Raw genomic sequence first — 25,499 nt, 5'->3', positions numbered from 1 at the left:
CGTCACCCCACTCCTCCGCTCTCTCCACTGGCTTCCAGTTGAAGCTCGCATCCGCTACAAGACCATGGTGCTTGCCTACGGAGCTGTGAGGGGAACGGCACCGCAGTACCTCCAGGCTCTGATCAGGCCCTACACCCAAACAAGGGCACTGCGTTCATCCACCTCTGGCCTGCTCGCCTCCCTACCACTGAGGAAGTACAGTTCCCGCTCAGCCCAGTCAAAACTGTTCGCTGCTCTGGCCCCCCAATGGTGGAACAAACTCCCTCACAACGCCAGGACAGCGGAGTCAATCACCACCTTCCGGAGACACCTGAAACCCCACCTCTTCAATGAATACCTAGGATAGGATAAAGTAATCCTTCTCACCCCCCCTTAAATGATTTAGATGCACTATTGTAAAGTGGCTGTTCCACTGGATGTCAGAAGGTGAATTCACCAATTTGTAAGTCGCTCTGGATAAGAGCGTCTGCTAAATGACTTAAATGTAATGTAAATGTAAATCTCGGACCTGCCTGGTGTGTTCCTTGTTCTTCATGATGCTCTCTGCGCTTTTAACGGACCTCTGAGACTATCACAGTGCAGGTGCATTTATACGGAGACTTGATTTCACACAGGTGGATTGTATTTATCATCATTAGTCATTTAGGTCAACATTGGATCATTCACAGATCCTCACTGAACTTCTGGAGAGAGTTTGCTGCACTGAAAGTAAAGGGGCTGAATAATTTTGCACGCCCAATTTTTCAGTTTTTGATTTGTTAAAAAAGTTTGAAATATCCAATAAATGTCGTTCCACTTCATGATTGTGTCCAACTTGTTGATTCTTCACAAAAAAATACAGTTTTATATCTTTATGTTTGAAACTTGAAATGTGGCAAAAGGTCGCAAAGTTCAAGGGGGCCGAATACTTTCGCAAGGCACTGTATATATGGAGGATACAACCATCCCAGCTCTGCAGATTTTGCTGCGAAGAGACTGAATTTCAATAGTGAAGTTTTTGGTACTGTCCATATGTAGCTTGTTTTTGGTCACAGCTCCAGGAATGATTGAAGAAGTGCAACATTTACCTGGAGCTAACTCTGCAGATCGTGCTTCTGGGTGATTTGAAAAGTCATCGTCAATCGATCAATAATATAATAATAGTCAAATGTCTATATATTTACCCAAAAAGATATGGGGGACTGGAAATTATAGATTGTAGCTTCCATCAATGTAATTCTCTATCAGCAGTATTAAAGCTGATCTACCCCCCAAGAAAAATAAAATAATTTTTTTTTGTATAATTCCCCCCCCCCCCCCCAATTTGTAAACTACTACTACTACTACAAAGAAGAAGAACTGTAGTATGTAGTGGTTGGGAGGGGGGAATATGGTAATAGTGAAGTTTTACAACCTGTGTAAGATTCTAGAGTTGATTGCCCTCTGGAATGTAGAAGGTCAAGATAGGAGATAGATGATGTAGTTTGGGGATTGTAATGCTCATATTACGCTCTGGGGAGGATGACAGACTGATGTAAATGAACTACTGGATGAGAAAGGGCTTGTAAGTCTCTTAATGAAGGCCGGGGAACCAGGATGGACAGGAATCTGCTCTGGATCTTACCAGGTTCAATGGCAGGCAGACACAGTTGGGAGGTTTTGGAGGAATATATAGGGGTACGGATCATTATCCTGTGTACTGTAGGATTGAGGGAGGAAGATTCAGTAGTGGATGGATTGAGAAGATGGATATTTGGGAAAGCGGAGAAGGGTCAGTTTCAGGAGTTGAGTGAACAGGAGCTGTTTCAGGTTGATATCATTTCAGATATAGAAACAGCTAATGATGGAGTAAGAGGAACAATAGTAGGGGCCGCAATACAGGTGATTACTATGGGCACAGGGGGAGAAAGGGCAAGGCAGGTGATTCCTATTGGTATAGGGGGGAGAAAGAGTAACGCAGTTCCCTGGTTGACTGAGGAGTGTAGAGAAGCAGTGAAGTGTAGGAACAGGGCTTCAGAATGTTGAAAATGTCCCATAATTACCAGCACCTGATTCAGTATAAACAAGCACAAGCAGTAGTAAGAAGGATTGTTAGGACAGCTAAGAGGGAGTATTGGCGCCGGTTCTGTGGAAACATAGGCAGTACCACTCCTATGGGAGAGGTATGGGGGATGGTTAAGAGGATTTTAAAAAATATAGATATATTTCACCTTTATTTAACCAGGTAGGCTAGTTGAGAACAAGTTCTCATTTACAACTGCGACCTGGCCAAGATAAAGCATAGCAGTGTGAACAGACAACACAGAGTTACACATGGAGTAAACAATTAACAAGTCAATAACACAGTAGAAAAAAAGGGGAGTCTATATACATTATGTGCAAAGGCATGAGGAGGTAGGTAAATAATTACAATTTTGCAGATTAACACTGGAGTGATAAATGATCAGATGGTCATGTACAGGTAGAGATACTGGTGTGCAAAAGAGCAGAAAAGTAAATAAATATAAACAGTATGGGGATGAGGTAGGTAAATTGGGTGGGCTATTTACCGATAGACTATGTGGGGATCAGTGGGGTCAGATGAGATTGGGGTCTCCCTGTGCTGAAAAGTGGGGAGATTGTTGCAGTGAGAGATATGGAGAAGGTAGAGATGTTAGCCCAGGCATTTGTGAAGCTGCACAACTCAAATAATCTGATAGAAGAGGGTCAGAGTGGGAGAGAGAGAGGGTCAGAGGAGAACATCCGGTGGTCCTGGATCAGAGAGAAATGGTGGGGGATGCTTTGAATGGCCCTGTTATGTTGGCTGAGATGAAGAGAGCATTAGCTAAAGCTGGGGTAATATCTCCTGGGAAGGATGAGACGTGTTACATCATGATGGCTCATCTCAGTGACACTGCAATGGGGAAGGTATTGGGCCTTTACAATATAAGGTGTGGCAGGAAGGGAAAATGCCTGAAAGTTGGAAGCAGGTTGTAATGGTGCCGATACGGAAATCAGAGAAAGACCTTACTAGTCCTTCAAGCTATAGGCTGATAGCGTTGACATCTCACGTATGTAAACCTATGGAAAGGATGACTTACTTTCTGGAGAGTAGAGGACTAATGTCACCAGATCAAAGTGGGTTCAGGAAAGGCAGGGGAACTATGGATCCTGTGCTGTGCCTTGAGTCAGTCATATGGAAGGCAAATAAGGAGGTGGTGGTGGTCGTCATTTTCCTTGATGTAGAGAAGGCTTATGATATGATGTGGAAGGAAGGCCTACTTATCAAGCTGGATAACATGGGGGTTGGAGGAAGGGATTTTGACTGGACAAAGGATTTTATTTTTGGGTGATCAATACAAGTGAGGGTGGGGAGCTCTATGTCACAAAGCTATGAGGTAGATAATGGTAACCCCAGGGAAGTGTCATTCGTCCTTTGTTGTTCTCCATTATGATTGACGATGTATTCTCCCAGGTGAGACCTGATATTGGGAGGTCACTGTTTGCGGATGATGGGGCGCTGTGGATAGAGAGGGATAAATGTTACCCATACAGCTAGAAGAGTTCAAGTAGCGATTAGTGAAGTTGAGCAGTGGTCCCTCAGGTGGGGCTTCAAGTTTTCAGTTGAGAAAATAGACTGTTTTTTTCTAGAAGGAAGGTTGGGGAGGAAATCTGGAGAGGGTGGGAGGGTTTTAGGTTCCTGGGGGTCTGGGGGTCTGGCTTGACACTCGAATGACACGGGCGGAGCATATGAACAGAGTAGCTGTCAAAGGAAAGAAAATATTGAATGTGATGCATTGGTTGTCAGGAATGGAGTTGGGGGCAGATAGACTGGTGTTGAAAATGCGATATAGAGCACTGTTAAAGTCCTCACTGGATTATGGAAGTATAGCATCTGGATCAGCCACTCAGACGTCTTTAAAAAAGATATGTAATCCAGGCCCAAGCCCTAAGAATATGTTGTGGAGCCCTTAGGACCGCCCAGGTAGCAGCGATGCTGGATGAGATGCTGTTAAAGTTAAGAAGACAACAGCTAGCCATGACATATTGGGTAAATCTACAATGACTTACAGTTATGCATCCTACAAAAAAGGTGCTGGGAACATGAACAAAATCTTAATACAAGCTTTGGGTGGATAGGCAATGGCATGGCGAGAGAGATGGGGTTGTTTGGGAGGGAGTTTAGCCCCTCTGTGGTTCGTCCTGTTATTGGTTGCTCCCTCGGCCAGTGATAGATCTAGGGTTGCTTGAGAGGGTAAGATATGTTGAGGAAGGAGTAGATTCAGTTGTAAGTGAACATTTAAGAACACAGTACTATGCTTTCTTGAATATATTCACAAATAGATCTAAGGGCCCTAAAACAGGGAGGACAGGTGCAGCTTTCAGTATTCCGGAGTTTAAGGTGGCAGTGACAAAAAGAGCAACGGATCATTTATCTGTTTACACAATGGCTATACTTATTGTCTGCAGAGTGGGTGGACGAGGTCAGATAGAGTAGTCATCTGCTCTGACTCCTGTGCAGCACTGATGAGCTTAAATACATTTGTGTCACAGAGCAGACATTATGTATTGTATGGGGTTTTGCAGTGCTTGTATAGGGTGAGACAGGGGTATTTGTGATGTTCCTTTGGGTACCAGCTCATGTGGGAGTAGAGGGGAATGAGGAGTTGGATGTTGTCGCCAAGCAGGCTTTTAAACATCCTAATGGTGAGATGGAATTGTCAAGCAGTAAAGCCAAGGGGTCGATAAGAACAGTAGTTAAAAAGAAATGGAAAGAGTTGTGGACCAGGGAGAGAAAGGGAAGACACCTGTACACAGCAAGATCCAGGAAAAGGCGGGGGCAGGGAGGTCCTCAGACAGAGAGAAGGGAGGAAAGTGTAATCACAAGGCTGAGACGGACACACAAGGCTCAAAAGTACATTGAAATTGGTGGGGAAACATCTGACTGGGAGGTGTGATCATTGTCAGGGGGAGATGGAAACAGTGGAATATGTTCTATTTCAGTGCCAGAAATATGGGAGGGAAAGGGAGCGATTGTTATTAGATTTTAGGAGTAATGGGGTTGAAGAGCCAGGATTAATTGAATTGCTGCGTATTTCGTTTCCTTAAGGAGATGAAAACATTGGGCAGGATTTAGACCGTCGCTATCGCTGGTCCACACTCCAGTCCAGTTGGTGGCGGTAATGCACCTTAAAGTTGGTTGCCAACTGCCATATAAAATCCACAGAATAATACGTTTTCACGGTAGTGAGATTTGAAGAGAACGGAAGAGGCGTAGTCTTTGGTTTGCTCCCAAATCCATGTTTATCCGTGGTGTTCATTCTTGAAGGGAAAAACATCTGTTTTTTTGGGGGGGGGTTGCCATTCCAGAGCACATCAGCTGAGCATAATCGGCGTATAGAAGGACAGGTTTGTCATTTAAAATGTGGTGGTGCATTTAGGTCGATAGCAAGCCAACGTGTATGTGGATGCTGCTGGTAGCTAACGTTAACTTAACTAGCTAGCTACAGTGTCTTGCTAACTTTAGTATGTAACGTTACAGCTCTGTATCAGCCCAATGTCCCGTCAGAATCCAGTTGCGGTCGAGTCTAATCTCAATGGGAATCCCTGTCTAAATAAAGGTTAAATCAATAATCTGCTTTGTCATGGTGACAATGCAAATACGTTATGTTGGTCTCACCTTGCACAGGTGAACTGCAATGGCTGCCAACGGGATACCAGAGGATGTGTTGATGGATAATGATCTTATAAAGGACTTAGTGGATGTGGCAAAAGACTCAGCTCTTCTAAACGGAGTGTTGATGCGGACTAAAGAGACACCCAACTCATCAGAGGTAAACCTTATTCTGTTGATTAGGCTAAACCGTTTAGACACACTGAAATGTTGTTTGATATGACTATAGAATTCTCTACTATAAGATGGCGAAAATCACCTGTTTTGGGTTAATTTAATTCAAAGGATAAGTGGGAGAAGGAGAAACTGGGCAGCCATTGGAGCTATACTGTTCAAAAAAGGGAGTTTGTAATGCCCAGCCATGCCAGGAATTCTCTCTTTTGAGCCGATGTTGTCAGACTGGATTTGTGGGAATCCAGGGGGCAACTTTCACCACGGGCGGGGGGGGGGGGGGGGGATATGATATGTATGACATTGCATTTTTGTACCCCCCCTGCCCTCTCCCCCGTTATATCATTGGAATGTGATACAGAACAAGGTAGCGGTGTGCTTTAGGAACATGCAGACACCTCCGAGTGGTCGGGTAGGCTGTTTGGAGTGGTTATCTGACTGGTAACCTCCACTTCTAAAACCAAAGTTGCGCCCCTGTGGGAATATATTCTGTCTCAGTGGTCATGTTACATGTTTTTCTGTTTATTTTTCACTATACCAAGTATCTAATCTACCATCTTAAATGTTCAGAGAACAGAATGCCAAGACAGTTAATGCAATTAAATTGCTTACCTGTACATTGTACATGTCAATCTGTTGTGATAATCAGAGAAATCCCAATAACATCAAGTTGGTAAACTCATTCTAGGTTGCCCTCTGTAAATTCAGGGTTTTGTCAGATTGTCCTGTTGTAAATTCGGAGCGTTAAACTCTCGGAGCGTTCAGAGCGCTCACTGGATGCTCTGGCCGAGGATTAGGGTTGATCCTAGCGTTCTGACCTCGGCGGCAATCTAGCACTGGGGCTTGGACTTTCCAGGTACCTCACGATCATGATATATAGGGCTCCCGAGTGGCGCAGCGGTGTAAGGCACTGAATCTCAGTGCTAGAGGCGTCACTACAGACATCCTGGTTCAAATCCAGGCTGTGATTGGGAGTCCCATAGGGTGGCGCACAATTGGCCCTGCGCCGTCCGGGTTTGACCGGTTTAGGTCGTCATTGTAAATAAGAATTAGTTCTTAACTGATTTGCCGAGTTAAATAAAGGTTACTTTTTAACAAAATTTTATTAAACAAAGTTTAGACACACACCTACTCATTCCAGGGTTTTTTGTTATTTTTTACTTTTATCAACATTGTAAGAATAATAGTGAAGACAACAAAACTATGAAATAGTTTGCACACTCTTGGCATTCTCTCAACCAGCTTCATGAGGAATGCATGAGGAATATGATGTTCCAAACATTGCTCACTATATATATCTGCAGCAGAGTTTTTGATCAGTCGTAGAAATAAGTGCTGAAAACATATTGACACACTTTTTTTTTAATTATTCCATAGTTTTGGCAAAAGTACAGCCGATTAGCGCATGCTAACGCTACCTAGCAAATCGAAACTTGGAGTCAAAGTATCGCTATATCATCCAAAATAATATAAGCTTGCTCTTTTGTGTCTGGAAGATGCTTTAACACCTCACTCTGAACATTTTACTTGCCCTAGTAGAGCTGGTTAGGCTGTTTTCATGTTATCTAGAGCATTGGTGACTAACTGGGTTACTGGCAACAATTGAATTCAGTTTCTTTGCCGACGTTTACATATCTGCCATAACAAGAGTTTAAGGCTTTCGCTAACTCCTCAATTATTCTGCCACTCTCACATCAGTGTAGATTGCCATGGGGAATTTACGAAGGCACCCGTATTGTGTGTTTGGTTTCAGGTGGTGACCTATGCACCGTTCACACTTTTCCCCTCGCCAGTGCCCAAGGATACCTTCCACCAGGCTCTAGCAGTACAAACACACTACAACCGACTGGTGGACAAGATCAGCCAGGACTCAAGCTTCCTGGAGGAGGCTCTAGCCACCACCATCAAAGTGGATGATTTCACTGGGAGGTTGTTCAATATATACAGACATGTTTTACAGGAAGGCAAGACCCAGGTAGGGTATTATTGCTTTCGAACAAATCAAATGTTATTGGTCACACACATTTTTTGCAGGTGTTGCGAAATGCTTGTGTTCCTAGCTCCATCAGTGCAGTAATATCTAACAATTCACACATCTAAAAGTAAAATAATGTAATAAAAATATATATAAATATTAGGATGAGTGGCATTGACTAAAATGCAGTAGAATAGAATGTACATGAGATCGGATTTTATTGGTCATACACATGGTTAGCAGATGTTATTGCGAGTGTAGTGAAATGCTTGTGCTTCTAGTTCCGACAGTGCAGTAATATCTAATGATTCTAAAACGACTACCTAATACACACATTTAAAGGGATGGAATAAGAATATGTACATATACATATATGGATTAGCGATGGCCGAGCGGCATAGGTAAGATGCAGTAGATGGTATAAAATACAGTATATACATAGGAGATGAGTAATAGATGATATGTAAACATTATTAAAGTGGCATTATTAAAGGACTAGTGATCCATTTATTAAAGTTGCCAATGCTTTTGAGTCTGTATGTAGGCAGCAGCCTCTCTGTGTTAGTGACGGCTGTTTAACAGTCTGATGGCCTTGAGACAAGCTGTTTTTCAGTCTCTCGGTCCCAGCTTTGATGCACGTCTACTGACCTTGCCTTCTGGATGATAGCGGGGTGACCAGACCTTGGCTCGGGTGGTTTAATGTCCTTGATGATCTTTTTGGCCTTCCTGTCACATTGGGTGCTGTAGGTGTCCTGGAGGTCAGGCAGTGTGCCACCGGTTATGTGTTGGGCAGACCACACCACCCTCTGGAGAGCCCGGTTGCGGGCGGTGCAGTTGCCGTACCAGGCGGTGATGCAGCCCGACAAGCTGCTCTCAATTGTGCATCTGTAAAAGCTTGTGAGGGTCGTAGGGGCCATCAGCTTCCTGAGGTTGAAGAGGCGCTGTTGCGCCGCCTTCGCCACACTGTGGACCATTTCAGATTGTCAGTGATGTGTACGCCAAAGAACTTGAATCTTTCCACCTTCTCCACTGCATTCTCGTCGATGTGGATAGTGGCGTGCTCCCTCTTCTGTTTCGTGAAGTCCATAATCAGATCCTTTGTTTTGTTGAGGGAGAAGTTATTTTCCTGGCACCACTGCCAGGGCCCTCACATCCTCCATGTAGTCTGTCTCGTCGTTGTTGGTAATCAGGCCTACTACTGTTGTCAACTGCAAACTTGATGATTGAGTTGGAGGCGTGCGTGAACAGGGAGTACAGCAGGGGCTGAGCACGCACCCTTGTGGTGCCCCCTGTGTTGAGGATTAGTGAATTCCAGGACCCAGTTGCATAGGGCGGGGTTCAGACTCAGGGCCCTGAGCTTAATGATGAGCTTGGAGGGTACTATAGTGTTGAAGGCTGAGCAATATCAGATGCTATGTTGGAAGGCATTTCAAGTTGCAATAATCAAATACATTTAGGATGAGGTCAAAGACCTTGCTCATTTATTCATTGTACATTTCCAGTCCATAGTTTTGGGTTTGAATCGCTCCGACTACATGCTGGACCAGAATGGGGATGGGAGTGCCTCCCTGAAGCAGATCGAGATCAATACCATTGCTGCCAGTTTTGGTGGTCTTGCCTCACACACGCCAAACGTCCACCGGTATGTGAACCACAACAATACTGACGGTTTTCCCTGCTGAAGGTTTTTATTCTCCTGCTGTAAAAGATACAGGACGATGGGAAAGGGAATTTGAGAAATATGTTTGGTTTGAAGACAAAGTTGTAAACAATTGAATGTCCTGTGAATGACCCTGTCTGTCTGCATCAATAGACACATCCTGAAGGTGGCTGGTCGGTTGGAGGATAGCAAGCGTATCCTAGACAATAACCCTTCTGCAGGTCTGGCAAAGGGCTTAGCTAAGGCCTGGGAACTCTATGGCTCAGAAAGGTTGGTTTCTTGGTTAGGATTCAGATGTGTGAATGCATTTGAGATCCGTCAGTTTGTACAAAGAAAAAAGAGGATACGGAAAACTAGGACGTTTTGTTGGTTGTCTATGTCAGTAACAGAACACAAAGTAGATACCACTGCTGAGCTTTTAATATGGGTAATTCTGTCATTAAAGGGCAGTAGTCTTGTATCTGGTTGAAGAGCTCCAAAGAAACATCTTCGACCATCGATATGTGGAGAATGAGCTATGGAAGAGGTAAGGTAAAGAAGAGATAATCAACTCTGACGCAATCATCCGATTTTTATCCTGTTGATGATGCTGTGATGGAGCCTCTTACTGCCACTTTTGTAGCCATGGTAGATAAATGTAGTTGACTACCATTGGTATATCAAAATGGCGCGACATAAAATATTTCTGCTTGTTTTCAGAAATATTCCTGTTATACGAAGACAGTTTGAAGATGTAGCTAAGACGGGATTCCTTGATCAGGATAAGAGGCTGTTTGTGTAAGTGTTCCTTTCTTTTCAAAAGTTTATTACTGTCATTTGCATGCTCAACACAAACTAATGTTTTGATTTTGCAACATCTGTTACTGATAAAACGACTGAACATTGCCTTACTTTCAATGTAATGCCATGCTCATTGTTTCATTTAAAAAATAAAAAATATTTTGTTGCAGAGATGGACGGGAGGTTGCTATTGTGTATTTCCGCAATGGGTACATGCCACAGAACTACACAGAACAGGTTTGAACACAATAATCTTATTTTTTTTCTTCACATTCTCAGTTTTGCTGTAGTTGTGTCATCTTGAAACTGATGCAATCACTTATTATCATGACAATGATTTATTTATTTATTTTTTATTATTTTTGTAGAACTGGGAGGCTCGTCTCATGATGGAACGCTCTATGGCTGTGAAATGTCCAGATATCAGTACCCACCTGGCTGGCACCAAGAAGGTCCAACAGGAACTGGCCAGACCGGGTGTTCTGGAGAGGTTCTTTCCTGGTGAACCTGACGTTGTGGACCAGATCCGGGCCACCTTTGCTGGGCTGTATACTCTAGACATGGTAAGAGAACAAAACCGGGCTCTTTGGACTCTTGATAATGTTTACGTACATACCTCTTTCTTTATAAAGCCTTTCCTAGCAGTTTGCTTTTCTGCTTCAACTTTCTTATTCAATCTTACTAACAGGGACCAGAAGGTGACAAGACTGTGGCTATGGCTTTGGCAAAACCAGACCAGTTTGTCCTGAAGCCACAGAGGGAAGGTGGGGGTAAGAGGACCTCAGCTCTTTACTTCACATCTCTCGTGACCCTGACATCTAACCTTATCATGCTGTGGCCTGTCTGCTAAAATGTAGATTTTCTCTACTCCTGTAGGCAACAACCTGTATGGAGCTGAGATCTGTCAGGTACTGGAGGGTGTGAAGCAGAGCACAGAGAGGATGGCCTATATTCTGATGGACAAGGTTCAGCCCCGCCCTGTACACAACTATCTCCTGAGACTGGGGACGCCACTCAAACTCAGCACCTGCCTAAGTGAGCTGGGTGTATTTGGGGCCTACGTCAGGTACAGTCAAAGACCCTTGTGTATACAGTCCTGTCTTGACAACTTCATAGAAATTGTGTGTGAGTTGAAATGAAGTATACTGTAATTGGAGGTGGTATACATTTTGGCCCACTGAAAACTATTGCGTCAAGATGTGGTGATAACAATGTACTCCTGCAGAGTAATGAAGATGACTTTTGTCTCCTCTCTGAGTGGTTGTGTGTGTCATGATTTCTGTGTCCACATAGGCATGGGCAAGACATGGTGCTAAATGAGTGTGCTGGACATCTGCTGAGGACCAAAAGTGATGAACACTCTGATGGAGGTGTGGCTGCTGGAGTGGCAGTGCTCGACAATCCACTCCTCGTCTGACCGACACTGCCCTCTGTCACATTAATAGTGAAACTGCACAAAAGATGGTAATAAGAAGAGTTAAACACACAAGTGCTCTTCTTTGACTGCAGAGAAAATTGCTGCTCCCCATCTATTTTAGATGTTTATTTGATACTTTTACTGTAGAATCAAATGTGTGCTCTTAGAGCTTGTGCAGATCAGGAATGAGCCTGATGGACGAAGAATAGCTGTGTGCGGACACTATGAAGTCTTATTGGAGCAATACATTTCTATCACTGCTCGGTAGACGTAAACAGCCAAGAAATGAATGGAAACAGAAAATACAGAACTATGATTATTTCACACGAAAAACTGTAGTATTCCAGATGTTGAATTGGAGAAACTGTTTTAATCGGGAAAGAAGAGAACCATTGCGAGGTAATATCCCTAGAGTAAATAATAGTATTAAGATTGTTTATGGGAATAATAGTAATAAATTGTTTTATTACTTTCTGTCTTTTGTTTTTTTTGTATTTATTTTAATATGTATTCATAATATACTGATGGGATTTGATGCAGTGGGTTACTATATTGGCATTAGACAGATGGATAAAGGTATCTGACAGATACAATTCAGTTCCATTTTATGAACACCAGATGGGACATGGAAAAATAATATATGTGATTTGCATATTCATGGGGGTGTTACCGTGGCTCAGTTGGTAAAGTATGGCGATTGCAACACCAGTACAGTAGGTTAGATTCCCAGGACCACCCGTATGTAAAATGCATGCACACATGACTAAGTTGCCTTGGATAAAAGCGTTTGCTAAATGGCATATATTATTATCTAAGCTGTGAAGGTTATGGCCCAGGTTCATCATTTTGCATTCTCAAACACTTGGATGTCATGACAAACGGTAAACTAGTCAAACTGCTGCTTGGATTAATTGTATGGCAGAGCTAAGGTATTCATAGACTGAAACCTTAAGAGCACCTAAAATAGTGTCTACCATGGATTCGATAGCTTGCTCAACCATTCACTGAGGATTATATAACACATCTGCCATTAAGAGGATATCTTTACTTTGGGAAAAATGGATTGGTGTTCATGTGTTGCCTACCGACTATACTTTATGTACCTAGATAATTTAAAAAAATCAATAATAATTAATAGAACTGCTATGGTGGTCCGGTGTGGCTCCGTTGGTAGTGCATGGACCTTGCAATGCCAGGTTTGATTCCCATGGGGGACCAGTACAAACAAATATGAAAATGTATGCACTCATTACTGTAACTAGCTCTGGATAAGAGCGTCTGCTAAATGACTGAAATGTAAAATTACATTTTTTTCATAATTCAAACGAGGGGATACAAAGAACAAAACAATCACAGATAATACTCTATAACATTTCACTTTTCACCAGCTCATACACTAACACAGTGGGGTGGTCCAGATCTAAATCTTTTCAGGGTATATACATCTACCCCTGTGCCAAATTTGGTGCTTTTATGTACAATTGAGTCAAATTTTTCAGCTCAGCCATCCCACTAACATCTTGAACACAGATGAACTGCAATGGCTACCAGTCCGAGTGGGGTTCCAGAGGAGGTGTTTCTGAACACTGAACTTCATCAGGACTTAGTGGAAGAAGCTAAAGACTTTCCCCTTCAAAATGGAGTCTTGATAAGGACTAAAGAGACCCCCAACTCAGAGGGAAAGAGTGCAACCCCTACTATAGAAAGATCTATTTTTTATTAAATATATATATATATACATTTAACCTTTAATTTAACTAGGCAAATACATAATACGATCAAATCAAATTGTATTGGTCACATACACATGGTTAGCAGATGTTAATGCAAGTGTAGCGGAATGCTTGTGCTTCCAGTTCCAACCATGCAGTAATATCTAACAAGTAATCTAACAATTTCACAACAACGAAGGAATGAACAAGACTATGTACATATAAATATGTGGATGAGCGATGGCCGAACGGCATAGGCAAGATGTAGTAGATGGTATAGAGTACAGTATATACATATGAGATGAGTAATGTAGGGTATGTAAACATATAAAGTGACATTGTTTAAAGTGACTAGTGATACATTTATTACATTACATTTTTAATTATTAAAGTGGCTAGAGATTTGAGTCAGTATGTTGGCAGCAGCCACTCAATGTTAGTGGTTGCTGTTTAACAGTCTGATGGCCTTGAGATAGAAGCTGTTTTTCAGTCTCTCGGTCCCAGCTTTGATACACCTGTAATGGATCGCCTTCTGAATGATAGCGGGGTGAACAGGCAGTGGCTCGGGTGGGTGTTGTCCTTGATGATATTTTTGGCCTTCCTGTGACATCGGGTGGTGTAAGTGTCCTGGAGGGCAGGTAGTTTGCCCCGGGTGATATGTTGTGCAGACCTCACTACCCTCTGGAGAGCCTTACGGTTGTGGGCGGAGCAGTTGCCGTACAAGGCAGTGATACAGCCCGACAAGATGCTCTCGATTTGTATATCTGTAAAAGTTTGTGAGTGTTTTTGGTGACAAGCCAAATTTCTTCAGCCTCCTGAGGTGTAGATGTGAGGTGTAGATGTTTTTTTTATATCTCAGTGCCAAATAATTTCTGGGTAACAATTAAGTATCTTACTGTGATTGTTTTCAACTAAAGTGGTAAAAAAAGAAAATCTCAAACATTTTGCTCTGGCTGTCTGTGAGTGGTCTGAGTGGGGAGCGGAAAACTAGCTGTTATTGGCAGGGAGGTTCCAAACCCTCTCTCCTTTTTTGGTCTATTAACTCATTTCTTGCTTGATGATGTCATCAGACAGGCCAAAACTACATACATTTTCAAACAGCTCTTACGCCGCAAAGGCATTTTAATATTTTTACATTTCAGTGTTATTCCAACATCATAGTGTGCAAATGCACTGAGTTTACTCAAGAAGACCTGTGTTTCCCATGACATAGACTATCCAAAGCTATGATCCCTTATTGATGTCACCTGTTAAATCCAATTCAATCAGTATAGATCAAAGGGGAGTAGACTGTTAAAGAAGGAGTTTTAAGCCTTGAGACATGGATTGTGTGAGTGCTATTCAGAGGGTGAATAGCAAAACAAAAGATTGACGAGCTTTTGAACAGGGTATGGTAGTACAATAGGTGCCAGGTGCACCGGTTTGTGTTAAGAACTGCAAAAGAACTGCAACGCTGCTGCAACTCAATATTAGGAAGGTGTTCCTAATGCTTAGTAAATTCAGTGTATATAAAACACATGGAAATCATGTTTTCAACTACAATTAAATTCTTAGGATAGAATGGAAATCTGGGATTGGTGCAGTCGTTTTTGGAATTAATGATATATAACCATTGATTCTAAAATAATATATTTTTAATGTCTCACTCACCCCATCAGATCCCTAAATATATGCTTGCTTTATGCCATTATTTGTAAACAATATCTTTGTAAACACTATTAACATGGCTATATAATTTTGATCTCATGGATGGTCAGTCCTTGAATTTATTTGAGGGTGGTTTTATTTCTCCAGCGCTGTCCCTCAGCTGTTTACCAAAAAAAAGTGGTGGGTTGACGGCTTTTTTGTTTGAATCACAGATTGCCCCTTTAGGTGCTTACCGGACAAAATGCAAGTGTCCATCAAGATCAGGGCTCTCCAACCCTGTTCCTGGAGAGCTACCATCTTGCAGGTTTTCACGCCAACCTTAATCTCGCACACCTGATTCTAATAATTAGTTGGTTGATAAGCTGAACCAGGTGAGTTACAACTGGGGCTGGAGCGAAAACATACAGGAAGGTAGCTCTCCGGGAACACAGTTGGAGAGCCCTGATCTAGATATTGCACCTGGGTCACCTTTGCATCTCAGGACCGAATTAGCTCACTAAGCATTTACTGTTTAGCTTTCACCACACTAGCATGCTACACAATAACAGTTGAGACTATCACATGTCTATATTTTGAACGTGTCCATTTTTATCTCAATTGAACAAATAGTCATCAGAGCTGCTGTTCATTTTGTCTGGGTTCAGGTGGTGACCTATGCACCGTTCACACTTTTCCCCTCGCCAGTGCCCAAGGATACCTTCCACCAGGCTCTAGCAGTACAAACACACTACAACCGACTGGTGGACAAGATCAGCCAGGCTGGAGAACGTTCTAGCCAGGTTATACAGAGAGCTGTATGACCAAGCAGAAAAGACTAGTGCAATAGAGGGATTGTAGCCAATTTATTTTAACAGCACTATCAAAGTGGATGATTTCACTGGCAGTTTATTCAACATACACAGACATGGCATAGAAGAGGGGAGGACCCAGGTAGGTTTTGTAGTTTTAATGAACCTTTTACTGCATTGGGTTAAGTCAGGGTCACACAGTGTTTCTTGGTAGTCTTGAAACAAAAGTATACACCTCACACACATGGTTATGGGTTTAGAAAAATACACCTGTACCATGTCAGAGTTGAAATGTATTATTTTGTGTTTGCATCCCAATATTACAGTTTATATACATCACAGAAGATAGAAATACAACAAAACTGCTTGACATAGAAACACTGGCTTTTCGGTTGGTTTTTGAAATAATGTTTATTAATTATGTAAAATATGAATAACATGAGGTTACGAGGTCGTTTACTGCAGGAAAGGGCGACTTCCACCACTTTTCACTGGGGAGAACCAAGGTAGGGTGTTGTCGTTCTATTGAAATGTTAATGAACTATATCAGATATTAAGAACATTTGTATTCATCTAATTTAGGAACAATTAAGATAGGATGTTCACACCACTTTCTGAAAAATGTCCATAGTTTTGGATCTGAATCGCTCAGACGACATGCTGGACCAGAATGGCTCCCTGAAACAGATCGAGATCAACACCATGTTTCTGCACGCACACCAGACGTCCACCGGGATGTTCACACAACTAGTGACCAAGTTATTTCTTTAAATATCCCCTGTGGAGTATTGTTTCTAAATAAGGCCTGTTATTATTTGATCATTAGGAACATTCTGAAGAGGCCTGGTCAGCTGGATGAAAGCAAGCATGTCCTAGACGACAACCCTTCTGCAAGTCTGGCAAAGGGACTAGCTAAAGCTTGGGACCTCTACGGCTCGGAGAGGTGGGTGTCATAAGGTTTTCATATCACTTCAAATGTAAATGATTCAAGCTCCAACTGGCAAGGTTAACTATCTAACTTTCATTCACTGCAGGGCAGTGGTCCTGTTTCTGGTTGAAGCATTTTTGGCCATAGATATATTGAGAATGAGCTATGGAACAGGTAAGTTTGATTGGATTCCTTGGTGCTTATTAGTTAAGTGAATTATTATCTGTTCTCGCACAATGAAGTCATGAGTGTCCACATATTGACTGCAAAATGTTTTTTTGCAGACAAATTCCTGTTATATGAAGACGGTTTGACGATGTATCGAAGATGGGATTCCTTGATGAAAACGAGGCTCTTTGTGTACGTGCTATAGTAACTTTTTGGGACCAGATGGTAACATCCTGTCATTGTACCTCGCCTGTGGTGGCAGTTAGCCTCGTGGTCAGAGTGTTGGGCCAGTAACTGAAAGGTTGCTGGATCGAATCCCTAAAATGACAAGGTAAAAATCTGTCATTCTGCCCCACTGCCCCACTGTTCCCCGGTAGGCCGTCATTGTAAGTAAGAACTTGTTAACTGACCTTCCTGGTTAAATAAAGGGCTTACAGCATTTATTTAATTTTATTTACACTGATTACTGAGAAAGGTTTATCATTGACTCTAATGTTTGTACCCATTAAACTCACAGACCACTTCCCAGTTCCTCTATCTATGATGATGATACTGTTGGATTGGATTTGGCCCTTTGATTCAGCAGTAATAATCTTCCCTGTATGATTTTGTGTAGAGCTGGGAGGATCGCCTCATGATGGAGCGCTCTCTGGCTGTGAAGTGTCCAGATATCAGTACCCACCTGGCTGGCACCAAGAAGGTCCAACAGGAACTGGCCAGACCGGGTGTTCTGGAGAGGTTCTTTCCTGGTGAACCTGATGTTGTGGATCAGATCTGGGCCACATTTGCTGGGCTGTATACATGAGACATGGTAAGAGAACCTGGCTAAGTGTTTACATATTACCTCTCCTCTTTGCAATGTTGTTGTAAATAGTTTCATTTATTTTTCAATGACTTTACTTGGTCACAACAGGGACCAGAAGGTGACAAGATTGTCTATGGCTTTGGCAAAACCAGACCAGTTTGTCCTGAAGCCACAGAGGGAAGGTGGGGGTAAGAGGACCTCAGCTCTTTCTTTCTTCTTACAATGGGTACATTAACTAAAGGTTGTCTGGTGCCCTGGGTGAGCTGAGATATCACTTTAAGACCATTGGAATTGTCTGCAATGTACAAACTCTACCCACTCTATGTCCCAGGCGAGGTAAAACGAATGCACCTAGTCTCTCGTGACCCCTGACACCGTCATGCTCTAGCCTGTCTGCTGATGTGTAGAATTCCTCCTCCTGTAGGCAATCACATCTACGGAGCTGAAATCTTTCAGGTACTGGAAGGTGTGAAAGATGACATATAGAGGGCAGCTTACGTCTGGATGGACAAGATCCAGCCTGTGCACATCTACATCCTGGAATGGGGAACTCTGCTAAAACTCAGCACTAGCATATGTGAACTGGGCACATTTGGAGCTAATGTCAGGTATACACACAGACAGACATGCATATTTTTGTCACAATATTATTAATTGACTGATACAGAAATGCTCTGGATGGTGTTGAGGTGGCAGAATTTTTCACAGCAGTGTTATTTGTGTTTGCACTGATGTCTGGATTTGAATCCTCATAGGAGCAGTCACATTGTGCTGAGGACCAAGAGTGATGAGCGCTCTGATGGAGGTGTGGCTGGTGGAGTAACAGTCCAAGACAACCCACTCTTCGTCTGATCGACACTGTCCTTTATGATACTAGTGTATTTACATACTAGTCTATAGATGAAGCCAATGGGTCCATACTATCCAAGGATGAGTGTAATGTCTGTCATCCATCTATGCCCATCATGTCTGTAGGATGTATGTGCTGTTATGTTGAATTTGATATGGAATTGTTCACATAGCCTGTCTGACGGTACAGATTAAGTGATCTACAGATCTAATGAAATGCAGGAATCGGATCGAGCGAGAAAAGTAGAAATAATCATCAGTTTCATTAGCACTTTGCTGTTGATTTCTTCGCAACTTATTCAAATGACTGGCAGGGATCAACCAAGTTTAATAATGTAGAATTATGATGAGTTCAAACAGGGGTCATTGATTTGGAAAGTACATCACAATAACTGCTATTTCTCAAACATGGAGAATGGTATTAGGATGTATAAAATGCAGTTCCTTAGTTTGAACACTAGGTGACAGTAAAGGGTAAGATATTTCCATAGAGAATGATAAAGACATCAGCACACAGGCAGTGCTATTGAGGCAATCTCCATTTTGAAGTAGTAGCTGATCTTTTCAGCTATCTGAATTTGGGTGGAGTGGGGAGGCTTGGGCAAGTTGCAGTGAGGGATGCAGGGCTGTTTACCGGGATAGGGGTAGCCAGGTGGAAAGCATGGCCAGCCGTAGAAAAATGCTTATTAAAATTCTCAATTATCGCGGATTTATCGGTGGTGACAGTGTTTCCTAGCCTCAGTGCAGTGGGCAGCTGGCAGGAGGTGCTCTTATTCTCCATGGACTTTACTGTCTCTCAGAACTTTTTGGAGTTAGTGCTACAGGATGCACATTTCTGTTTGAAAAAGCTAGCCTTAGCTTTCCTAACTGCCTGTATATATTGGTTCCTAACTTCCCTGAAAAGTTGCATATCGCGTGGGTTATTCGATGCTAATGCACTACGTCATGGGATGTTTTTGTGCTGGTCAAGGGCAGTCAGGTCTGGAGTGAACCAAGGGCTATATCTGTTCCTGGTTCTACATTTTTGGAATGGGGCATGCTTACTTAAGATGGTGAGGCACTTTTAAAGAATAACCAGGTATCCTCTACTGATGGAATGAGGTCAATATCCTTCCAGGATACCCGGGCCAAGTCGATTAGAAAGGCCTGCTCGCTGATGTGTTGGTTGGCCTGCTCGCTGATGTGTTGGTCGCTTGTTGGTCGCCTGGTTGCTTGACCGCAGACCCATTACGGACGCAGGCAATGAGGCAGTGATCACCGAGATCCTGGATGAAGACAGCAGAGGTGTATTTGGAGGGAAGGTTGGTTTGGGCAATATCTATGAGGGTGCTCGTGTTTACAGATTTGGGGTTGTATCTGGTGGGTTCATTGATAATTTGTGTGAGATTGAGGGCATCAAGCCTAGATTGTAGGATGGCCGGGGTGTTAAGCATGTCCCAGTTTAGGTCACCTAGCAGCATGAGCTCAGAAGATAGATGGGGGGGCATACAATTTGCATATGGTGTCCAGGGCACAGCTGGGGGCAGAAGTTTGTTTATAGCAGGTGGCAACGGTTAAGTTGGCAAACAAACTGAAAAGGGTGCATACTGCCACCTAGTGTGTTTGAGCAGGTATTAAGCCAAGGTTGGCAATTTACTGCCACAGAATTAATTAATTAGCTGATCCCTCCTGATGACCCAGATGGAATCACATGATTCTTCATCACCCATAGGAAGTCCCACCCAGTAGTTAACTACTTTAAAATGGTGGAAGCCCCCAATGGCAATTTCCATGCCAAAACAGGTTTCATCCATCTCGAGTCCTATATCTAACTCTTTGGATATTTCTTGGAGTTTTCAAAAAATAAAATGTCAAAGGTTTTTAGAGTGATTATGAAAAAACAGTATCTCTCATCATTCTAATTTGGGCCTTTTGCAGAGGTCAAACAGTGGGCATAACACTGCTTATCAGTGAATGGATAGTTTTTGAAAACAGTACCAATATACTTGAGATATGCAACTGTTGTATTAGCCATCAAAATACTCATGTATGGTCTCAATCCAGATCCTTATAAGGTAGCCTATGTTTAGCCATTCCATTCTTTGTTCATGATCTACCAACTCTCTGAGGAGACAATGGGGCCAGATTGACTATCCTTTAAGAACAAACACACACAACAGCCACTTTGACCTGGATGTTATCTCGCCCTCTCTGTCCCTGGCAGTGATGTTGTCTACTCTGCCTGTGTGTTTTATCCTGCTGTCATCAGAGCTCTTTGTTATTGTTCGCTCGGTGCCACACATTCCTGGAGTTGGGTCATCAAACAGACGGACACACAGGTCACTCGCAATGGGCTGCATTTCCCGCAAGGCTCTGGCTGTATTCCACTTTACTTCCTGGACTGCAGCAGTGGAAAATGAACTGTGTTTGTTCCCGACCAAAGTTGCTCTAGGGGTCAGGATATGTATTACTCCAGTGATCACTAAGCAGACAGTTTTTGGTCATAGGTTTCCTTTCTCAGAAATGGCTCCACATGACTCCCAAAAGCTGACAAAGAATTGTACCTATTTTCTCCATGAATGACTCCACTGTTTGTTTCCTTGCCAGTGTGTTCACATTCTTGGACAAATTATTGGCAAAGGAAGTTGAGAACGCTTGAGAGAATGGTTGTAGTGGATTAGCCTTCAACTCTGATCACGGACTAAAAGCAAACTATTGGAGTTAACAAGCTGGTTACACAAGTGGCCCAGATAGCTGGGCACTGTGGTGAGAGTGGCAGAGACTGCAGACAGAGGCGCCAGGTCAGGAAGGAATGACAGGAAGTAGGTCATGACAGGGTGGAAGTGGGTCACAGTGCTCCAGCTCTGCATGAGAGGACTGGGAAGGACAACAGCACTGAGAAAGGACTTGGAGTAGCTTCCCTGCCTGACTCACTTTCCTGCTGCAATCCCTACACCACTCTATTTTGTCCATAGACTGTAAAAATACTATGAATCACCTAATTTTTTATTCTACACAATCTTTTGAAAATAAAGTGTGTTTTCGGCAAACCTCTGTCAGGCGTTACTTTCATTTAACCTACCTATGTTATTTTATTTACACACCTTAGAGAAAACCCTACTAGGCTACAGTGCATTTACTGAATCCTCTCAAAGCAGCAGTGGTGGAAACACAGTTGCCATGACAGCAGTTGTAACTAAGATGATGAGCAGGGTGAAGAGATCCAGGCAGTGGTACTGAATCCAGTTCAACTCATGGGCCGCTGCCCTCACATGACCTGCTCCTTTGTGCCTCTTAATAAACTCAGTCCAGAAGATCGCCAGGTGAAAGGGATTAACAGAACAGTTCTTATGCACAGCCCAAAGCTTCCTAATCTACTCCTTGTACGTTTTCTCATTGATTATCTTATTAAGGGCCTTCAGAATTTTGTCTGAGGTCACATCATTAATACTGAGGACTTTTCCCATACCTTGTGCTGCCATGCGCTGCACGTTGCCACACTGGTCACCAAAAAAGTGACCAGTGTGGTCATCATCACCATGGGCACACCGTTGCAGATCCTCTCGTGGGTCCCATGTGGATCCCTCCATGTGTGATGAAGGCCTTGACGGTGGGATGGCCCAATAGATTGTTCTGGGGGAGCCAGCTCATCACCTTGACGTTCTCTGGAGGATTTTCAGGCACAGCTCCAACGTATCTCCACACAACTCGTTGAAGAACCTGCCGGAAGACATCAAAGAACTGTTGAGCTTTCTCAGCTGGCGGTGAGAAATCAAAGTGCATGAACCAAATCGATGTCTTGCTCATCAGCTGTGGAATAGTCGTCTCCCTCTGTAGGACATCTGAGGCGATGGCATTGACTCCTGAGTACAGGTATCTGCAAGACGGGCTCAAGCAGGGCCAACAGGAAGTTGACACTCCTCTGTCTCAAGGTCATGTGGTCTGTGTAGTGTAAGGGGACATAGAAGGCAGGGAATGGGCACTGGCTGGCCTCAAACTCTACACCACACAGGGGGAAGTTATGGATGAAGAGAGAGTCTCCAACGATGACACCAACAGGCTAAAAGGGATCAGTTTGCATCAGCTTCTTGTTATATAGGAGGTTTGTTACAGGCATGCTGGATGTAGTGCCTAAGCACTGTCAGGGTTTGGTAGTAATGCCACACAGGGAGGTCAGGGTGATGTAGTGCTGCAAAGGCCCCCTGCTGCTACCCCTGAAATCACCACCACCACTCTGTGTCCCCTCCGCCCAAGCTCCTCCACCATGCTCCTCATCCCAGTCCAGTGGCTGCCGTTCATGGGCATCCCAAGCAGCTTCCCTACCTGAGGGAAGACCAGATGGAGGCAGAGCAGCTGCCCTCAGAAACACTCCTCCTTCAGCCGTAGGATAGAGTGGTCACTACACTTGGTTACACTACAGAATAGAGGGAACTCTACAGACAGTCAGTCAGAATCGTGAGTGAAAAGTAGCCGACAATTGACAGTGTAGTTTCACTGTGTTACTGTGGATTTAATTACATTTTTAAATAGAAAAAAGTTCTGTCAATAGTTTGGGAGAAGTTTGAGAGAAGTTTGACACGTTACACACATTAAAATTGAAGTGGAGTTGAGGATGATGTGTTGCAATGGGCTGAATCAGAATCAGCCATTTGCATTTACCGATATGCCCAGTTTACTCCCTTTCCTGAAAACAAATGCATATTGGGAATGTTAGTGTTTCCTAATATGTTGTTTCATTTTTGAAGAAAGGCCACCAGTCTTGTCAGTAGTGCCAGTTGTCAGCATGTCAATAAAGAACACTTCAGGGAACCTCCCCCACAGTCTACAAACAGGGCTCTGTCATGGGTGTAAAGTCCAGCACAGACAACAGAGCAACTAGAACACCAAGGGATTTGGATGTCTCTTTTTCTTTAGCTTCAAAGCTCTGTTACTACGTTATCTCCCTTTATTGCGTGTTTTCCTCCTGACACTAGCACATTTCCTTGTCCACGTGTTCATGCCAGTGATTTGGCAGAGGACCTTTAGAGTAGATCTGTTAAGTGCAGATAATATGGTTGCATCCCCCCGGAGACAAAGGTCTGTGCCAGCGTGCTTCACTCCTTTTTCTCAGTCATCCCAGTGTGATAACATCCTGTCCTAACGACTGGAGTGGCTGGCTGAGAGGAGAAAGACAGACAGGAACCCATCCGGCCCATTACACTACCATTGACCTGAATGTGTTCTGGAGGTAGGCTGTAGCCTCAGAGGAACAAATGTGTTACAGCCACACGGGTCAAGGTTCAATTCCTGTTGTCAACTTTTAAGTTCTTCATTATTGTAAATTGGAACTTTCCTAACCCCAACTTCCTCTTCCACTATCGTAATGAGTAACAAAAGACTTGAATGAAACTCTCAAAAAGCCTAAGAATTCAGTTACAGAGGCACATTCCTTGGAAGACTTTGCATACATGGTACTTATCATAAATAGCCATGTAATTGTATGACAAAGTACATGTTAGCTTGACTGTGAAAACCACAAATGGAAAACAACAAGCAGAAGCAAGTATTGACACAGTAGCATCTCCGCAACTACTCTCACAGGAATGAGGAAGTGAGTGATGCATTAGTTTACGGGAAATTAGTGGGAGGGGTTGATGGGAATGCATGGGGGTGGTTATGGGGATGACTATGACAAATATTTCAACAGAGAGAGAGGAAGAGAGAATAGAGAGGTAGAATGCCATAAACAATTGTAGCCAGAGGAAGCTGGTAGGAGGAGCTACAGGAGTACAGGCTCATTGTAATGGCATGGGATCAATAGAACGGAGTCAAACATATTGTGATGTGGTTAATACCATTCCATTGATTCCATTCCAGCCATTACAATAAGTCCTCATATAGCTCCTCCCACTGGTCTCCTCTGATTGTAGCACAGTAAAGTTGGATTTGATATCCATATTTGTTTCTGTGTGTAGTAGTGGCTAGATTCAATCCGTATTGCAGAACAATGAAGGAAGATCCACGTTATGGCTCGATACACATTTAAAGGCAATGTTCCCACGTTGGCAAAGACTAGGTTCACGGTAAATGCTGCGTATGTCGGCTCAATATGAAATGACCTATATGTTTTAATGCGGATCTTCCACAATACGGATTGAATCCAGCCCCAGCAGGCCTTCCTTCCAACAAAGACTATTCTAGGGTTCAATATAGTGTTTTGCTGATGTGTCCAGCATGCCACCAAAAGCCATTCTAAACGTCATGTTCATACAGCTTAGGAGTTCACTGTCATTCAAAACTTTGAAAACTCTCTCAGGACTCTATTCAATCTATATTGCTGAAGTGTTACAGATTGCACAATAGCAATGTAAAGGTCATTTCTGATTAAGCCGGCATATGCAGCCTTTACCGTGAACGTGGTCTCCGCTAAAGCGAGAACATTACCTTTAAATTTCAATCATGCTGTAACTCTGAACTTCCATGATACGGATTGAATAGAGCCCTCAGTGAGGTTTCCAAAGCAATTGTACATAAACAAAGATCTAAAAGACAAGACAACCCGTCAATAACATCTCCTCTTGTATATAAACAATGTTATTTACAAATGGATGAGTCCAAGTGGTGAGTCAACAGGCTCATGCTGACAGTTGCCGTTCAGACTATTGATGTGTGTCTCCCTCCCTCTGCCTCAGAAGGGGAGTGACAGGAATCTGCTTGTGGTCTGGTCACCACGCCCTCCCCTCTGCCCTGCGCTCCATGTCATCCTGTTTGCCTGTTTGCTTGAGAGAGAAAGCTGACCTTTCCCTTAATAGCCAATCTGGCCAACACAATGTGTGGAGCTGTGAGTCAGGCAGCAGGAATGCAGCACTCCCCGCAGGCGGAGATAGGGACACTACAGGTAGCGCCAGCCCCAAGGAGTTAGGGTCACCCTGAGACGTTTCATTCCTGCCTTGGAAACCTCTGAAGCATGCTGTAGGCAAACATTGACTTAGTCATCTCCCACACTATA

General features: G+C 43.2%; 1 protein-coding gene and 2 pseudogenes across 1 annotated transcript; 2 read left to right on the top strand and 1 right to left on the bottom strand.

Moving 5' to 3' along the window:
* The first annotated feature begins 5,216 nt into the window (after nucleotides 1-5,216).
* On the top strand, nucleotides 5,217-12,109 carry LOC135504390 (glutathione synthetase-like). Its single transcript, XM_064922947.1, has 12 exons — nucleotides 5,217-5,367; nucleotides 5,648-5,792; nucleotides 7,557-7,778; nucleotides 9,281-9,420; nucleotides 9,592-9,708; nucleotides 9,884-9,964; nucleotides 10,138-10,215; nucleotides 10,389-10,455; nucleotides 10,587-10,781; nucleotides 10,907-10,988; nucleotides 11,095-11,284; nucleotides 11,512-12,109. The coding sequence occupies exons 2-12, from the start codon at nucleotides 5,658-5,660 to the stop codon at nucleotides 11,633-11,635; spliced, it is 1,431 nt and encodes a 476-aa protein (XP_064779019.1). The 5' UTR covers nucleotides 5,217-5,367; nucleotides 5,648-5,657; the 3' UTR covers nucleotides 11,636-12,109.
* An 874-nt stretch (nucleotides 12,110-12,983) lies between these two features.
* Nucleotides 12,984-18,535, top strand: LOC135503672 (glutathione synthetase-like; annotated as a pseudogene).
* Nucleotides 18,536-21,660: 3,125 nt separating this feature from the next.
* LOC135559342 (UDP-glucuronosyltransferase 1A1-like) lies at nucleotides 21,661-22,816 on the bottom strand (annotated as a pseudogene).
* Nucleotides 22,817-25,499: the final 2,683 nt, after the last annotated feature.

This window comes from Oncorhynchus masou, chromosome 18, assembly GCF_036934945.1.
Source record: "Oncorhynchus masou masou isolate Uvic2021 chromosome 18, UVic_Omas_1.1, whole genome shotgun sequence".
NCBI lineage: Eukaryota > Metazoa > Chordata > Actinopteri > Salmoniformes > Salmonidae > Oncorhynchus > Oncorhynchus masou.
This window is presented reverse-complemented; position numbering and strand designations above follow the sequence as displayed.

What these genes read in the sequence shown, in the direction of transcription:
- LOC135504390 (XM_064922947.1), top strand. Translation starts at nt 5,658, where the DNA reads ATGGCTGCCAACGGGATACCAGAGGATGTGTTGATGGATAATGATCTT. An exon ending in GCCACAGAGGGAAGGTGGGG is followed by an intron (nt 10,989 to 11,094) that starts GTAAGAGGACCT and finishes CTACTCCTGTAG; the next exon opens with GCAACAACCTGTATGGAGCT. An exon ending in GTATTTGGGGCCTACGTCAG is followed by an intron (nt 11,285 to 11,511) that starts GTACAGTCAAAG and finishes GTGTCCACATAG; the next exon opens with GCATGGGCAAGACATGGTGC.